The sequence below is a fragment of the Pomacea canaliculata genome, linkage group LG6, assembly GCF_003073045.1.
Source record: "Pomacea canaliculata isolate SZHN2017 linkage group LG6, ASM307304v1, whole genome shotgun sequence".
Taxonomy (NCBI): Eukaryota; Metazoa; Mollusca; class Gastropoda; order Architaenioglossa; family Ampullariidae; genus Pomacea; species Pomacea canaliculata.
The window spans coordinates 16,812,232-16,830,245 of NC_037595.1; the positions used below are offsets into that span (position 1 = coordinate 16,812,232).

Below are 18,014 nucleotides of genomic sequence, written 5' to 3' on the forward strand. Positions count from 1 at the left end.
TAATACTAGTTTATTGTTTACACGCTTCAGGTATTCAAATATCAACATTTTTTTTTCTTATCAAGAAAGATATTGTGACTCAACGTTTGTTGTTTTACTAAACTAACTTGTCTACTCTAAGCTTTGCTTGAACTTTCAAGTTGTTGGGAAAATCCGGAAAGAGTGTGTGTGTGTGTGTGCACACGTGAGCTTCGTGATTATATTCTTTGTGCGTGCGTGTTTAGATGTACGATGCCCGAGTTTTGAAATTTTGTCCCAAAGTTTGACATTGCATTGGACCATTACTAGAACTTCTATTGTGAGATTTTCAACATCAGTAGAGCAGTGGGTTTGTCCCAGTCTATATTTAGAGATTACGCATGTTTTACACGAGAACACTCCAACTGACATGGTTTAAATGTACACTTTTCTTCATAGAAAATAAGCTGGAGTCGTGCCCATCAGTTGTCATCTGCTAATACGTGCGGTAAGGCTGATTTTTTTCTACATCGACTTTACTATTTTATACATATTCAAAGAATATTTCTGTAGTGTAAGATTAGCAAAACAGTGATTGCAGTCAATAACAATTTTTACTGCGTATGGTAAGAAAAGCTAGTTTACTACTTTTAGAGTTCGGCCACAGAAACGCAAACCATTAGAAGTCAGATTCTGCAGATGCAAGGACTTGGTTCTCATGTTTACTTTCTCTTGTATATATCTTTCTTTTTCCCCGCCTGTACACCTTACATCATCTCAGCCTTTTACCGATTTCTATTTGTATCGTACACCTAGAAACGACCCGCATGCATGTTTACCCCATGTTAACAATGTTTTAGTGACTGACATTTATCGTATATGATACCTGTTTGAGTCAGACATCGACATTCTTACATTTTTATCCGTCAAATGTCAGACCCTTTGCAAGGTTGCTCAGTGTCAGTATCTTCGTGTTTACATGTTCACCAAACAGCAAGTGAACGATGTTTACGAACGGTAGACGTACATGCTGTTCTAGTTTATTGTTATACAAATGCTGCCAAAATTCTGTCCGTTCGTAGCCTGCTGCTAACCTCCGCCATCTTCATGTACCTGCTAAACCATTTGAAACAGATCACCACACTGTGGCTACCTACTCCAATTCAGAAGTTGGCGATTATACGTCTTGGATAGATGGATACCGTTGCCATAACCTCCGCCATTTTCTCATACCATTCACGGTGACGAGCTGTGGAAAAAAATCTATGTCTAGTAATCTTCAGAAACTCTTTTAACTTTTCTGCATTTCGTGGTGACATCAGTGGTCTTCAAACGTGATCACGATTAAATTGTCGTTATAAAAATATCTTTATCTGTGTAGTGGTATCTCGTTTGTGAACTCTTTCTTTCTACGCCATGTCTGCCAAAACTATAAAAGTTATTTTCTGATTTAATGCCATCATCACAGCTTGCAGTGGCAGTCCAGTGGTGCAAACGGTTAGCCCCTGTCATCAAAACAATGAGGACTGGCTTTCCTGGGTTCAGCTCTCGTCTCGCGCAAACTAGTGTTTCTCTGCATGTGGCGACTGTTTAGAGGGCTGCTGTCTTGTCGTCATGTGAAGATGTCCTTATATACCTCACTCGCCCACTATGCCTGGTATACACCAAAATAGAACCAGGTCACCTCACTCTGCCCCTTCCTTCCCGCCCCCCCCCCTTGCCAAACAATCGTGACGAGACCGAAACAGGAAAGTATAGAGAGCTGTTCTAGTCATCATGATGTGTCCTGCCGCCATGAGCTTAGGCCAAATACCTGACCGAGTTCTCATACCGGGGAATCCCGACAGAGTAGACCCTGAGTCTGTTTTTCTTTGGTGTCAACGAGTATGAAACTATGCGATTTCTCTCGGATCGTTAGACACGACCATCGCTTGTTACTTTAAACCAAAACACAACAAACTCGTGCTCCTGTCTCGACCTAATAAACTTAATATTACATATCTGTTGTGATTATGATGAATCTCAAATGCAAAGTTCATTTGGTACTAAGTGTTAAACTTCCAACTCAATGAAGCTGTCACATTGTACATACACTAATCGTCTTCGAGTTATTATGAATTTTTAGTTTAGAACGGTACTGTCTCTAAGCCATGTCCTAAAAGTCATTTATTTCTGGTCACAGGAATAACATTTGACTACTTTGTCTCAACTATTCGCAAACAAGCCGTACTCGCTTCAGGATAAGATTACATTAAGACCTTTTTTCATACAAGAAAAAAAATTTTCTTTCACTGGACAGTGATCGAGAAACGTTTTATTTTTAGTATAAATACTTGGAGCAAAATTGTTCATTGTTAAAAAGCACATGACAAGCGCTGCATATTTTAGGTAAATTTTAACAAGAATAGTTCTAATACGGTTTTTAGTAACTATGGTTTTGGTGGACAACTCGCTGGAGGGGAAAGAAAAACCACTAGGCAGACATATTGTCATACAACAGCCACACAACTTCCAGCACCACGAGGTGGAGGACCTCGACAAGCTGTCTTCAGTGGTCTTCACGAAGAGCCATGATCAGAGCCACTGGAATACACAACTTTACAAGGTGAGCGACTGTTGTCAGCTAGTTCTGTCCAAGATTGTTACAATGGTAACAGGTTTTGCAGTTTTGTATGTACTTAAATTCTTTGACAATTTTTTACCTTTAAAAACGTAAGATTAACGTTTTTCATCCATTCTTTTTTTTCCTCTGGCACTCTTTTTGACGCTTGTGCGCCCACAGATACTCCTCTCCACAAACACACAACACAGAGGGTAAGCTAGACTGTTGTCCTACCAGTAAATATTTCATTGTTTTTATGTTGAAGGCAATCGCCTTAAACGAAGCATTAGGTAAAGATCTGGTGGAGGACTTCACTGATATCCAAGGAGAAGGGGTGGTGTCACTGGCTGGACGCTTAAAAAGTTTCCCTGAAAATTGGACTGGAACGCCGGTTATGACCCTTGCCCAGGCAGGAATGTACTACAAAGAAGGTATGTTTTCCAGCAGGGTTCATATTTTCTCTGTCAATAGACTGCTTGGAAGAGAGATAAACAGATCGACAAAAACAGAAATAAATTATATGTATCTTTCTGACAGTTGATTTTTCAGTAAATATAAAAGGTATAACGAAATGTAAAAAGAAAAAAGTGATAAATAAAAAAGAGCAGAATATATAGAGTGTTTGTCATTACTTGCATTATTTAAACAATCAGTTTATACACGTCAAACACATCAAGGTTGTCTGCTAGTCTGTTATACAGCCCACAGACTAGTGACTACTTTTGTAGTGCCTAACTAGAGGTTTAATTCTGTGCACAGGCAACATCTTGTGTTACAATTGCGGTGTGCGCTTCTTTGACGTCGACTCGGGACAAGTCGACCCCACGACTCGTCACAAACTACTGGCTCCCAACTGTCTGCATCTACAGCGCTTCCTTCAGCAGGGCAGCAAACCACTGGTGATTCTTTTTCTTCCTTTCGCCATCTTCTTACTCTGTTTGCCTTTCTCTCTCTTCTCGTATACTCTACGTGTTTACACCTTATCTTTGCCCGTGTTTCTATTCCCATCTATCGCCACCTTTTAAGCTTTTTATTCTAATGAAGATATTTCTACTTTTGGTACCACGCAATTTTGCATTCAAAATATTTAGTCTCAAAAAGATATCTTCAAGTATAACATGCGTCTGACTGAAAACTTCTCACTTTTTACAGGCGGCTGGTAAAGCGCTGCGCCGCAACTCTACCTCTTCACTGTATGTTTTAAAGAATGCCAGCCTGCTTCATCTGAGACATGAACACTAGACAAACTGTCATCCACACACAAGTCATCAAGTCATTTTACTTTAAAAATGAGTGCTATTTTAACTGGTTGTTAAATTATGTTTGTGCTGTTATTCTTGGTAAGTGTGATTACCCTGTAATACAAAACTTCAAAGAAAAAGTTTGATTGCTTTGCGAAGGATGTTCATACCTGTGGATAGAACTCAGATTCTATCAATCCAGTAACTGTCAAACAGTTCCCTATTTGATATTTCTCAAAGACTAAACAGGGGCATGTTCTTCCTTCCATTTCATATAGTCTGTACAATGTCAACTACTGCCACTGCTGTGAATTTTAAATGTTGACAATGTGCAGATTTATATTTCTTTATTTTTAGGGCATTATTCATAAATATTAAAAACAATATATTTTATGGTATAAACTATGTCAATGCCGTCATTTTGACTTGTGGAATACGTGTCAGATTGGTTTGAAACTTCAAATCATAAAACGTAGTTACAGGTAAGATGTCGAATGCTTCTTTTTAGAATTATTGAGAGAACAAAGTTCAACATTTTTTAGTTCAGCACTAAAACCCTGTCACAGACATGACAAGCACGACAGCATCGATAGACATTGTCAAAGTTGTCACAGCGATGGAGAGGTTTGGTCTCAAACAAATTGGACGATGCCCCGACTGTCGGTTCTTGAACCTTTTATACATTTCTTAGAAGGAAGAACATGACTTGTAGTGTAGCCAATGTCAGGTTAACATGAATTGTTGTTCCACTTATGTTTGTGTCAATAATGAAGTCAGCGATTACAGCTCAGGCCAGTCTGACGTTTCGGCTTGTGAAAAACCCGATCTACAAATTCAGTCACATGACCAGATGCAAACAGGTCACGTGATAAGCAAGATTTTTTTAAAATATAGTCTATACACACTTTGTGCACTTTGTATGGGAGCTCACGCAAGCGGTTTGCGACGTGGCAATGAAAACAAGGAACAAAGATTGTTGTTATCACTTGCATGTTGACGATTCACTACAGACGTTTTTTTTATAGTAGAAAGAAACAAAAGTTTAATATGAATTCAACTCTTTATTCTCTTTCACATGGGTTTTAGCTGGTATACCAATCTCTAGCAATAAATTTTTTTTAGATCATGACCATTGTTAATATTTATTAAAATCGATTAAAATACTGTGATACGTAATTTAATAAGCGTATCTGTGACATACAATTTCAGAACAATGAATAAAAAGACCGTTTTGCTCAAGACATGCTTTTCTTATGTCTTTGCACTGTTTGATGTGGTAGCTTGTCCTACACAAAACGAATTTGGAGGCTGTCGGAACCTTCATAATCTTTAGGCTTTTTAATACAAGTCTGGTATTTCCATTTACCGCTCATCCATAGTCTTTGTATGTGTCTGGTTTATTTATGCTTGAAAGCATTGAGAACGAGATGTGATGATCTGATTCACTATGACCATCCAGAGAATGTCCGGTCCACGAATGTTTTTGAGGTTGTAAGGAATTGGCTAGGGTCAGCTGGTGCTTCTTGGCAAACTTTAGCCCCTTGTTCGTTTGTTTCTCTGAGAGGATATTTTCTAGCATACCGTTAATAATAATTGTGACGAGACCAGACCAAGACGTCTATGTTGTTTAGATAAACGTCCATGGTTAATAATATGTATCTGGTATGTGAGTCACATTGAAGAAGTCCCTTTAACCTTCACTTAATATATTTATCCGTCAAAGTGTATGGTGAGGTTAACTCATTTTTTCATGCTGCTTTTGATCCACGGTTCTTTCTGCCTTACTATTCTCACCTTATCTAGTTAAATTGCGCATTTTGGAAAATCCCGTTCACATACATTGCTGCCTGATATAACTCCACACCATGATATTTCTATGCGATGTTTTATAAACTGGATGTAGCCAGGGTTGTGTTATATTTGCTAACGAAAGGAATAGTAGTCTTTTGTGTTACACTGGCAACGATAGCAAATACGCTTGTCCAGTAAACAGGTAAAGCAAGCAGTATGTCTATAAGGGACTGATGTTAGAGATGTGCGCTTATGAATGAAACCTAATAATAAAAAGGAAAATACCACACACTAAAAAACAATATATTCGAGTAAAAATCTCTTCGATAGAATTAAGGAATGAGTGCATAATTAAACAAAGCAAAAATATCTTAGAAAACACAAGCACTGCACCTCACCAGACGATTGCTAAAATATCCATCATGAGATCTCGCTCTAATAATTTCCTGGTAGAGCGAGGTCCCCCAAGTCTCATTACAACTTCGGGAAGTCCACAGTGATGCAAGGCCGGTGGGTCAAGCTTTAGAGTGTGCTGACTCCCATCTACAAAATGTAGAGAGAGATGAGGATGCAAACTGCTGAGAAAGGCGCGTAAGAGCCCCCACTCAACCTCCTGTGGTTATACGGGTCACGACCTTTGTGTGGCCTCCGTCTCGCGTTGTGAACCCCGTGAGTCACATGACGTGTAGCGATGTCTACTCCACCATCTTGTTTTCAGCTTGGTCCAACTTCTGTTTGCCGAGTAGACTGAACCAGAGACTGACTGAATGTACGTGTGTACTTGACAAGCTTGAGAGGTAACATTTGTTATTTAAGGACCTTCGTATGATGTACAATTATAGGTCATGGCTGTGTAACTACATCGATTTCACTGCATTTTTGAGTTACCACCAATCGAAAATAAGAGAGGATCTTTCTAAATCATGTTCAATTACGATTTGGGGTAGCAAATTAATTACTTACACAAAATTGCGTCCAAACCTCAATTTCAGCAAATTACGGAGATTCGCTATTTTTGTTGTCTGTCAGAACAAACATCAGACTTGTTGGATAGACAGTAAATGCTTTGTAATATGTTAGCAGTGTGCTTAGCTTGTCAGTATATTGCATGAGATCTGAAAGAAGCACGAAAGCTTGTAATCTGAGGAATGTATCACGTGATCCACGTAGCTGTCTAAAAAAAGAGACTTTCACCGATCACGTGATTAGGAGCTCAGCTAAGACTTGACAGTGAGTAGAATAGCACATTAGCATGCCAAAAAAGGGAACTCTGAAAAAATGTGTATGAATACAGGGGACACAGGGAACTTTGTCTTTTCCTCCTTTCACTTTGGGAGAGAGACGAGCAGAGATTTAGCGACAACACGTTGACGAGGGCCGAGGGGTAAAGTGGAGAAATATTGTCAGCTTTCCATCTTTAAGTAAGATAGTTCCATGAATCAAATATTATGGGATAAGATTTACGGTCAGATGTCTGTGTTTAATTCTTTAAGTGGAATTAATACAATATTTTTGTAAGAAAAATAGTTTGTTTATTATGATTATTATCATTTGGTATGAATCCAATGCTATCATCCTTTGCTCTCTCCATTTTATGACCATTTTACATATCTATCCACGTTTTATTACTCAATTTATCAGCTATCAGTAATTTGAGGGGAAGAAGACCCAGTTATTTTGTGCTAACCAACCGTCGCTAACATCAGAAGTATAACTGGGGAAGTCTTTGCTCTGGTAATTTCATCATTTGGTATAATATTTATATATAATCGACACATTCGTCGTAAGAAGAGATGTGTTGAGGAACTCAGTTCGTGCAAAACCTGAAAGACCCATGCCGACTGACACGGTGCAATAGAAAATAGTGGAAAGAACTAGTGCTACTGTAACCAGAAACACTTCAGATGCCTTTTCGATAATAAAAGTTACTTGTACAGAAATTATTTAATTTTTAACCTCATTGGCTTACACCATAGAAGCTAATGATTGCGTAATAAAACAATTTTTAAAAATGACATATGTCTAAAGAGTCAGCATGCCTGAGGGAAGATAGTACTAGAGCAATATCTAACAGCCAACATTAGTTTTGTAAATCCAAGAATGTACTTTCTGTAAGATGAAAGGTTGATACACTTGCTGACACAGTCACTTTCTGGTAATATCACTTGTTTAGCAGAAGTAACATGTGTTGCCTGACTGTGATACACAAGAAAAAATAAAATAAGAAATAAAAGGAAATTATAATCCTTTTTTCGAAAAAAAGGTCTACTGCACATTATCAAATCTATAGTTGTTTACTTGTTTTACATTTTTAGTTAGTTTACTAAAAAAAAATCTTGCGATAATGCAATATATGCACATCTGTTTCACTATCAGGACTGATGAATCACAAGACGATACAGCTAACGATGACTGACGAATTGCAAAGTCGGAGTAAAACTGAAAAGAAACTGCCACTGTCCAGCAAGGTACAGTTGAATAATGTCCGGTATCAAGGAAGGAGACGACGGCTGATCGGCTAAAGCGGTTTGTTTTGTTAATGAATCATAATCGGGAAACAGAACAAATACACACAAAAGCGAATGTGACAAAGCAGTATGGCCTTGTAAGGTCAGGGAGAGAAACAAATATTTCAAGCAGGAGTCCAGAAAAAGGAACATCACAGGATCTGGTACCAGACAATCCTCCTATCGATGGAAACAGAGAGGACAGTTGTATGACTTTTTATCATCATCAGCCAGAAAAACGAACTGGGGATGTTTTGTTCCCTAAGTCATATTCATGCCCTGCAATATTAGACATTCCAGCAGCTCATGTACCCCCGGCTGGTGAACTGGAGCTCACAAAGACAATGGTTATAGGGTCAAGTAATAGAGACGAGCTGAAAACACAACCTGACCAATCTATATGCAGAGGTAGCGAAATATCTAATTTACAGGAAATTATAAAGAAAAATCGACGATGGGGCAAATATCATCCAGACACTTGCCAGAAACTTTAGTACAACAATCAAAAGTGAAACCCAAAATGACAGATGAAGTTCTAGAAACCTGTTTTCAAAGGAAGAAATTGAAAGTATCGACGCTAAAATAAGTTTTAAAAACCGAACACGAGACATCTTTCAACGGTCACTTAGAAGATACGAGAGTTTAGGAAAGGAAACAATGCGGGAAATAATGTTCAGTTCAGATGCCATCACCCCTTCTGAACGAGCTAAATATTCAACAAAGACTTCAGGTAGTATTGATGAAGCAAGATGATATAGTATCTGCTCCGCTACTTCCCACCAGGCTTAGCGACCCCCTGGTGTCGGAGTTCTGGCGCCTTGCAACCTTCAAGGATGCGGTGGACGTTCCGGTGTTCGTCCAGCGTCTGGCGCAGAGCGGCTTCTACTACAACGACGAGCTCAACGACATTCTCTGCTTTAGTTGTGGTGTCAGCAAGAGGCACTGGCACCAGGGGGACAGACCTGCGCTAGTTCACCTTCACCTGTCACCGAAATGTCCCCAGGCCAACTCCTGTGACTCCAGGAACATCCCAATCACAACCATGTATCAGCCGCGCGTGACGTGTCCAACCAGAAGTGACACTGCATCATTTTCGGACCAACCACACCTGGTAGATGACCACAGAAATAACGCTACTTCTATGCACAACCCTACTGCATCAGAGAAGGAACCTAATTCATCTAGCAAAGATTCCAACTCCTCCAATTCAACAAGACTTAGCTCTGAAAATACTGGATCTGTCGTTTCATCTTCTTCATCAGCAACTCCAAGAATAGTGCCGCCTCCTTATGATGCTACCAAAGTCACTTAGCCAGCTTGAACAAACGTCTTTGTCACGAGAAGAAGAGACAACAGATGGTGAGCAAGTGAAGGAAGAGAGCCATGACCAAAAATCTCAGCTCGTCGCCTGCGACAGTAGTCTCTCTCGGCCCTCGCAAATTAACCCCGTGACGTCACGTTTAGCCAGCGGTTGTTGACCTTTACCACCTGGTCAAGCTCTACACCTTCCCCATCTGAACTGGCTGAAGCTGGATTTTCTTACCTAGGTTAGTGGTCAGTTACAATGACGCACACAATTAGTCGATTAATTAATCAACAATCAACCAACCAATGAATCAATGTAATCAATTAATCAACCAGACAGACAATAAGAACTTAAAACCTAAAAATGCAACGAAACGTTAATGAGAAAGACATTACTAGGTGAACAATCGTCGAAAAGTAGTGTGCAGTTTTCTCCCCTCTTTCTAACTCTTCCTCTCTCGTCCACTTTCATTTTTTTTTTATCTGTGCAAGTTTATGTGTGAGAGAGAGTGCAGAAAGCAGCATCCACACAAAGAAACAAGGTTAAAAATGAGGAAGAATAAAAAACCTTAGAAATAGTAGAGAGTATAAAATGTGTGATAACTGACTGTAACATTTGTTCAGGGGTTGGAGACAGCGTTCGCTGCTTTTCCTGTTCACTGACACTGAAGAACTGGACAGGGGAGCTTACCCCATGGGTAGCGCATGTGGTGTATCGCTCATCCTGTGACTTCGTTCTCTCTGTCAAAGGCGAAGACTTTGTTACAACTACGCTGGTGACCTTTGGCAGAGCCCAGCATAAAGCAGTTTGTATAATCTCTTCTTTATTTTAACTGTTCGTCTTGTATAAGAATGTATTTCATTCTTCAAATAACAATGACAATAATAATGGTTGTAGTGTGTGTGTGAGAGAGAGAAGTCTGTACTTTGTGAAAGGTGAACGAACGAATATTGATGACAATATTTACAAAACTATGCGAATAAATTAAGAACACAATCGATGTTAACTATATTTTTAAAGGTTGGAAATTCATCGAGAATGCAGACGCACGAAGGTAATGTTGAATTTTGTATTCGATTGAATTCCGACATCTGAGGGAACGGAAAATGATGTTATGATGATTTTATAATGGTTGCAATGTTATAATTCGGTTCAAGCAAATACTGAAAGATGTCTCAGAAAAAAAAACGATTTAGTCTAAGAGCAGCGACTACTACAGCAGCAGGTCAAAGAATCCATAAAAAGGGAATTAAGTTTAAAAAAATAAACTGAGAGCTTAAATAAAATATACATCACTGCATCTTGCAATTTTAAATGTTTCAAACACAGAGCTGTTTGATAGATTTTGCTATCCGTTTATTACTATTTAATTCAAATTTGTTTTCATACATATTTTGATGCACATAAAAAATTTAGTGCTCTGTCAAACAATCTCAATCATAAAAATTGTCACTGGTAAAATGTATCTTGACTTGTACTGTTTTAGCAACTGTTTACGTCACCCATGTGTCACACACGAGGGAGGCAACTGCTACCGGAAGTAAACTTCGCTCTCTGGCGGCACAAGGTGGTATCCCCTGTGATTCAGTTTCTCTCACCAGCGACTCCAGGCCGCAGATGACAGGTACCCGGATTCAACTGGACTCTGTGCACGAGATCCTAACCTGTAGAAAGTGTCGCCACCGCGAGGTGGACACAGTCCTCCTGCCCTGCGGTCACCTGTGCGCGTGCAGTGCGTGTGCTTCAGACATGACTCAGTGCTTAGTTTGTCTCCAGACTGTTATGGCCACTGTCCTTGTACAGCAAGAGTGAAAAAGAAGACAACAGTCTGTCTACAGGTTTGCCAACACATTTTGCAATTCCGTCTGATGGGAAACAAATTGTATATTTGTAGTCGATTCTAAGCAAGGAATATTAAAACAGAAAACCGAATTCAACAAAAACCTTACGAACCTTGCCTGTAGCTTATTTCTCCTGTAATCAAATTTTAAATGTTAGAAGATTTAAAATTTTGAAGAGCACGGTCAGGGGTCATGAAAACATCGGAGACTTGTCATTTGTCGTAAGTCATTATTAGTAAACTAAACTTTTGATGGCAAATTTTTTTACTGGTCACACAGCGTCTGTTAGAGACCTGATTTTCATTTTACTGTAAAATATTTAGTAGGATTGACAGAATAGCTTTTTGAAGTTAGATATTTTTAACAAACAGCTGTTGAGTACCCACCACCCAAACTATATTTCAACTCTCACACAGCTGAGAGGATCAGTAGTGTCCACGTCGTGTAGTTTGACGTGTTTGTAGAAATATATTCCTGGGTTTGACAACTTGCTGGCAAATTAACGTTTCATTTAAAAATACTGGAGTATGTAATCGAGTTGCCATACCATGATTAGACATTACCCCTGCAGTGTGTTTAGTACAGAACATTGCTTTGTGACTGTATCTCGACCAGAACACTATCATATTATATTTTGTCAGAGTGTAATAAGTATGTATGCTGAACTCATTAATTACTGATTAAAGTGCTAATCACTCAAAAGATGTCACTGAAAAATAGACTAACCCTAACTATAAACCCAGCCCTAACAAAAATCTTATCGTTGTTGCAATCTTTCATTACTTTATAGCGGGGTATAGTTTTAACCATGTAAGGGTTGACCCCACGATAGTCATTGGTGATTTGAGTAAGAAGAAGAAAAGTTCCTATCATATTATCCACATTAAGTGTAGATAAAAGCAGGCGATACGTGTGTTTCGTTCTCTTCCACCCAAACACTTGGCAAAGATGTAGAGACGACAGTCACGTGGGTTGAGAAAAGCTGAGAGGTTAACACGAGGAAAGACCAGCTCCTATAAGATGTGTAGATGGGAGATGCAGCTAGAGAGTAAACATTTACTTTTAATGGTTGTAATAGAGTGAATAAAGTAGTTTAAAATTATAGTCTTGTGTTATATGTCTACTGGTATATATGGTATCCACTTACTGTCCTATGGAACAAAGTCACTTGGATCCAAGTACATCGGGTAAGGGAAGAAGCTGAATGCCCAGTCACACTCTTTCCATATTCTGTCATGTGTGTCTGTAACATTTCTTTGGCTTAGACTTGAGGCATCGATTTCTGATAAAGTCAGTTGGGAAAAAGATTTACTTTTGCTGCTCAAGAGTCTAAATCGGAAAAGAAGGACAATTAAATTAGACCTCGCATCTTAGCGAACTCACAAATAGGGAATTAAAACATATGTTCATGCACACGCACAAATATAATTAGTGCTTATTGACAAGGAATAGTGATGCTTTTTATTTGTGAATATATTTTACCTTTGTGTATTTTATTTTTTGCAAGCTGTTTTCTTCCGTAATGTGTCGAAACGAACTGGCACACACACACACACTCATGCACACACCCAACACAACCCACACACTCTCTCTCTCTCTCTCTCGTGAATACACCTCTATCCTTTAACACACAAATTTGCTCGAATTTTATTGGTTCTACGGATAGGAAAGCAAAAATATAAGAGCATGAAAATGCCCATTAATAATAATAACCTTCAAAAAGAAAGAAATAGGAGAGACATTCATGCGGTGATTTTTTAATTATAAAATATACTTTTTCCTTGGTAGATTAAATAAGCTTTGTTAAAAAGCACATTGCATGAGTGTCGTCATATTTCAAACATTTGCTAGTTTTTTACCTCCTGGAATTAATGGATATCAAATAATGTCTTGATTAATATTAAAAATAAGTTATAAATATAAATTTCACATTATTCTTCAGAAAAAGACAACAAGAGCTACAAGTGCGTTCATGATTTGTGATGACTGCTGCTTAGTGTTTGGCAGTGAAACCTCTGTCTATCATACACTCTGGATTCTGCGAGAGCAAGATACCGCTTAACATGACTGAAAATGCTTCTGTTACAAACGAAGAAAATACAAAAAATGCAGCGTATCATAGCAACCACAGCAAGACTTCTATCAGTCCTGTTGACGAGGGTTTCTTTAACATATTAGAGACGGTTTGCTTTGCTGGTGTGACCACACTGGTGTGTCTGATAGGGATTCCAACTAACATCATTAACTGCCTGGTGTTCTGGCGTCAAGGTTTGAAGGACCGCATGAACCTCTGTCTCTTTCTTCTTGCACTGGTGGACTGTTTGTACCTAGTCCTCGACTTTACAATCTTCCCGCTGACGTCTTTCATCAACTTTTATGACAAAGTCCTCGCTGATAAATACCATTTAAAAATTACATTGGATTTAGTAGGTGTTACCTACGGACTTCGGTCCGCCTCGGGATGTATCACCATGGTGATTTCTATAGAGAGATGCATGTGTGTAATGTTTCCATTACGAGCTGCTACACTTGTAAGATCGCGAACCATGGGTATACTCCTGTGTCTTTTAATTTTCTTGTTTCAGCTTGCGTACCTGATGAACCCATTTTCCTTTTACATAGTGTCCATTCAGACAACTAACGGTCCTCAAATCACACTTGTCCCATCGCAGTTCTATGTCCAGAATCTAGATTTTATAAGGATTTTTTACAATACTATTTTAGGCATCATTGTTCCTGTTGTTACATTTGTAGTAGTAACCATAGCGACGGAAATAACGATACTTAAGCTAAGGTCAGCTGTCAAGTGGCGAGTAATGACCTGCTCTGCTTCTAGTGATAATCATACTCGCCAGATGGCGCTGACCAAGATGCTCCTTCTCGTGTCATGTCTTTATATAATCATCATGGTTCCTTTTGTTGGTAATATTCTAACTCGTCTCTTTGTTGAAGAGTATTCGTTTTATGGTCGTTATAGTTTTGCATTTAGGACTGCCAGCGCTATTGTGTTGATATTTCCACGCATCAATAGCGCTTTTGCTTTCTTTATCTACTACTGTCGTTCCTCAAAGTTCAGGGCAGTGTTAAGTGCTTTCTCGTTCTCTGGCAAGAAGCCAGCATCCTAATACAAGTAATGACCACAGGTTGGCTGCCAATGCGAAACAAGACGATGTTGCCTGAAGAAATGCTAAACAAACTATAGCAAATATCGGTAAAGAGCACTAACTAAATAAAAATTACACTTTTTTACCATTATTATATATGAATCTGAAATTATACAAAAAGAGAAATTATAGCACATTTAAAAGCGACGATAACAATAACAATACAAACGAATCCGAGTGGTTGTGCTATCTCCTAAAAAAAACATCTTTAAAATTTTAGTTTCATTTTTAGTTGACAGCAATACCCGAAAATAATAATGAAGTTTTTCTCTATTCATTTGACGTGGATTCAACGGATTTACTAGGATAGAGCACGTCTTTCACGGCTACCTCATGAGTTATTTAGTAATCAAAACCCGAACATGATATTTGACTCTGACAAGTACAAATTTGTAATTTTAACTAATGTAAACGATCTTTACTGATGTCTGTTACAAAGACAAGTAAACAACATATTCTTAGAAACTTAGAGGACAGGAGAATAACATGGAGCTGCAGTGTTACGAATACGAATACGAATACGAATAGTTTATTTGTTAGGCCTTTGGGCCCATTCAAAAGGATTCAACATGTCACAAAAAATACATAGTGTTATTATCATGGAAAAGCATATCTTTTCTTTGTCGCTAAATATAAAAACTTGGCAAGATTGGACAGTATTGTTTCATTACTTGTTGACATAAGCATCTGCAGTTTGGAATTATTTGGTCTAGTGTAGTACATTGGTGGAATGAAATTTTTTCTCAGATCTTTCAAGCATGGACAACATAGTATAAAATGGAACTCATCCTCTTCATCAATTTGACACATCGGGCATATTTTACTTATATTATTGACAGAATATCTTAAAGTATGTGTCATTATATCTGAAATACCAAATCGAATTCTCACTAATGCATTTCTGATGAAGCTATTAACATCTAAACTCAAATACATCTCTCTGAGTCGCAGATTTAATTGACTTATAGAAACTATACCTTTCACTGCTATTGATTATAAAATCCCATTCTTGCCAGTGGCAATCAATCAATCTTTGTTTAAAACATTTTATAAAATTGCTTACTGATTCCACTCCTTGATTTAGCCAAACATGTCCAAAACCATATCTAAAAAGAAGTAACCTGATCTCAGATACCCAGTTTTGCTTTCCATTATTGTCTAATCGTTCTAACATTTTATACGCTCTCCATGGGAGTCTTTGTTGCTCCATCCTTGTTAATTTTATCCAATATCTGACACAGCTTATGTATATGCTAACGAAAAGTGGATATCTGCCAAAATCACCGTATATCATCATGTTGGGTGTGCGTGTACACACCCCCAAAAATCTTTTCATAGCATATGTGTGAACTTTTTCAATTTCTATACAGACATTTCCATGAAGGCCCCAAACTTCGGCTGCATAACATAAGACTGGTTTAACTTGCATGTCAAATAGTCTGGTAAAAACATTTACAGAATGGTTTCCTATCTTGTATAATGTATTAATGATGCAGAATACTGCTTTCTTGGCCTTAGCAGTTAGGTCTTCAGACGCACGGGAAAAACTTAATCTTGTGGAGAAGTAAAGGCCTAAATACTTATATGTATTTACCACATTTATTTGCATACCTCCATAGAGCCACCTTTCACTCGCTGCTAAAAATCCCCCTTTTCTAAAAACAACAATATTACTCTTGTTTAGATTAACATTTAGGCCCAGTCATACTGATGCATTATATAAAGTATTTAGCTGGTGCTGTAGTCCTACTATAGTTTCGGACATCAATACAATATCATCTGCAAATAAAAGAATGAATATTTCCATAAATTCATGTGTAAAGGTTGCCCCATGTTTTCCATTATTCATAATTTCTAAAGCTAGCTCATTAATAAAAAGCGAGAAAAGTATAGGGCTGCACACATCTCCTTGCTTAACTCCCTTTGTGCACTCAATGTAATTCGTGAAATCGCCTCCACATCTCACACGGGCTTTAACCGATTTGTACATATTTTGGATACATGTGTGTAGTTTACCATGTATACCATGTTTGGTAAGGATTGGCCAAAGTAATTTTCGAGAGACAGAGTCGAATGCTTTTTCAAAATCAATAAATGCTACATAAAATTTACGATTCATAGCAAATTGTTTCTGGATGATGGCAAATAATGTAAAAATATGGTCAACCGTAGAACGATCTTTCCTAAAGCCAGCCTGGTTCTCCCCCACTATCTCATTTAATTCTGCCCATTTTTTTAACCTGTTATTCATAATGTAGCTGTACATCTTACTACTAATATCATTTAGTGATATTCCACGATAATTGTTTGGATCTGAGTAATCTCCCTTCTTATGAATGGGCTGAATAATAGATTCAGTCTACTGTTCTGGGTATATGTCTTTATCGAATAGGGTGTTAAAATATTTTACAAAAAAGTTTATAAAAGCACCATCCGAATATTTATAGACTTCACCAATTATGCCATCTGGACCTGGTGCTTTACCATTTTTTAGGGATTTTATGGCTTGTATAACCTCGGTTTTAGTGATAGGGTAATCTAAGCCTGTATCTTCTTGTAGTATATTCGGAGTGGGTGGGTTCTCTATTTCACTGTTGGCTTCAAGTACTGTCTTGAAATGGACATACCACTGATCAACATCAATCGTATTTCTTGTCAACCCACTTTTGCATGATATATTCTTTATAGTCTTCCAAAATGATTGCTGGTTAGTGGAAGAGTTGATAAGGTCTGTACATAGCTGTTTTTTGTATAGCTTCTTTTTCTTCTCAACTAGTTTTTTGTATCCCTTACGTGCTAGAATATACATCTGACCATCTTTCCTATCAGCTGATCTACGGAATTTTCTTAAAAGTTTTCTTGTATTTCTTTTCTCTTTGATACACTCAGTGTCGAACCATTTTTGCTTATACTCATTTCGGTCTATATTAATCCGTTTATTCATGCACTGAGTGCAGTTCAATAAACAACTGTTAAATAGTGAAAGAGCTTCGTTTATATCTGTATCTATCTTATCGCTTGCTTGCGTTAGTAGCTCCTGTATCTCTGGGGACTGGACAGCTTGGTGAAATTTCTGGATATTAGCGGGGTTCCATACCATCTTGCTTACAGATCTACTTGTTTTGATGTTATTCCTTATAACATGACCAACTGTCTGAACTTGTAGGCTAAGTTCTACTGGAAAATGTTTGGATTCAATCCTGTCTGCCACTATCATCTTAAAGTCAGATGACTTTTTATGTAGCAGTTCGTCTGAAGCAATGTAATAATCTATTGTACTATTTCCATTATCTGATAAGTATGTGAAACTTCCATAAGGGTCGCCATTACATACTCCATTTAGTATAGTCAAGTCCAGAGTAGAACACATATTTAGTACTAATCGGCCATATTTGTTTACCACCTTATCCTCCGACTGTCTGAATTTGGTAATCATTTCATCATTTTTTAAATGCATATCATACAATGTACTAATGCTATACATAAGGCAGTTTTCTGTCCCAGTTCTTGAATTTAGGTCCCCTGAAATAAGGAGGTATACATCTTCATAAACATTTTTCATATCAGTTATACATTCTTCAAGTAAGCCGATGCCGTTATCGTT

The 18,014-nt window shown here is 38.0% G+C and overlaps 2 protein-coding genes across 3 annotated transcripts; both read left to right on the forward strand.

The window, feature by feature from the left end:
* The first annotated feature begins 332 nt into the window (after positions 1-332).
* On the forward strand, positions 333-5,040 carry LOC112567196. 2 transcript variants are annotated; one of them, XM_025243797.1, is made up of 5 exons: positions 333-466; positions 2,385-2,563; positions 2,826-2,991; positions 3,320-3,459; positions 3,713-5,040. In XM_025243797.1, the coding sequence occupies exons 2-5, from the start codon at positions 2,390-2,392 to the stop codon at positions 3,800-3,802; spliced, it is 570 nt and encodes a 189-aa protein (XP_025099582.1). In that variant the 5' UTR covers positions 333-466; positions 2,385-2,389; the 3' UTR covers positions 3,803-5,040. The 2 variants fall into 2 exon arrangements, with proteins under 2 accessions (XP_025099582.1, XP_025099583.1); XM_025243798.1 differs by lacking the exon at positions 333-466 and having other exon boundaries at positions 1,713-2,563.
* Positions 5,041-6,078: 1,038 nt separating this feature from the next.
* LOC112566174 (inhibitor of apoptosis protein-like) lies at positions 6,079-12,350 on the forward strand. The gene is made up of 6 exons (XM_025242166.1): positions 6,079-6,389; positions 7,969-9,410; positions 9,546-9,646; positions 10,029-10,210; positions 10,426-10,459; positions 10,892-12,350. Exons 2-6 carry the CDS (start codon positions 8,782-8,784, stop codon positions 11,215-11,217), a joined length of 1,272 nt encoding a protein of 423 aa, XP_025097951.1. The 5' UTR covers positions 6,079-6,389; positions 7,969-8,781; the 3' UTR covers positions 11,218-12,350.
* Positions 12,351-18,014: the final 5,664 nt, after the last annotated feature.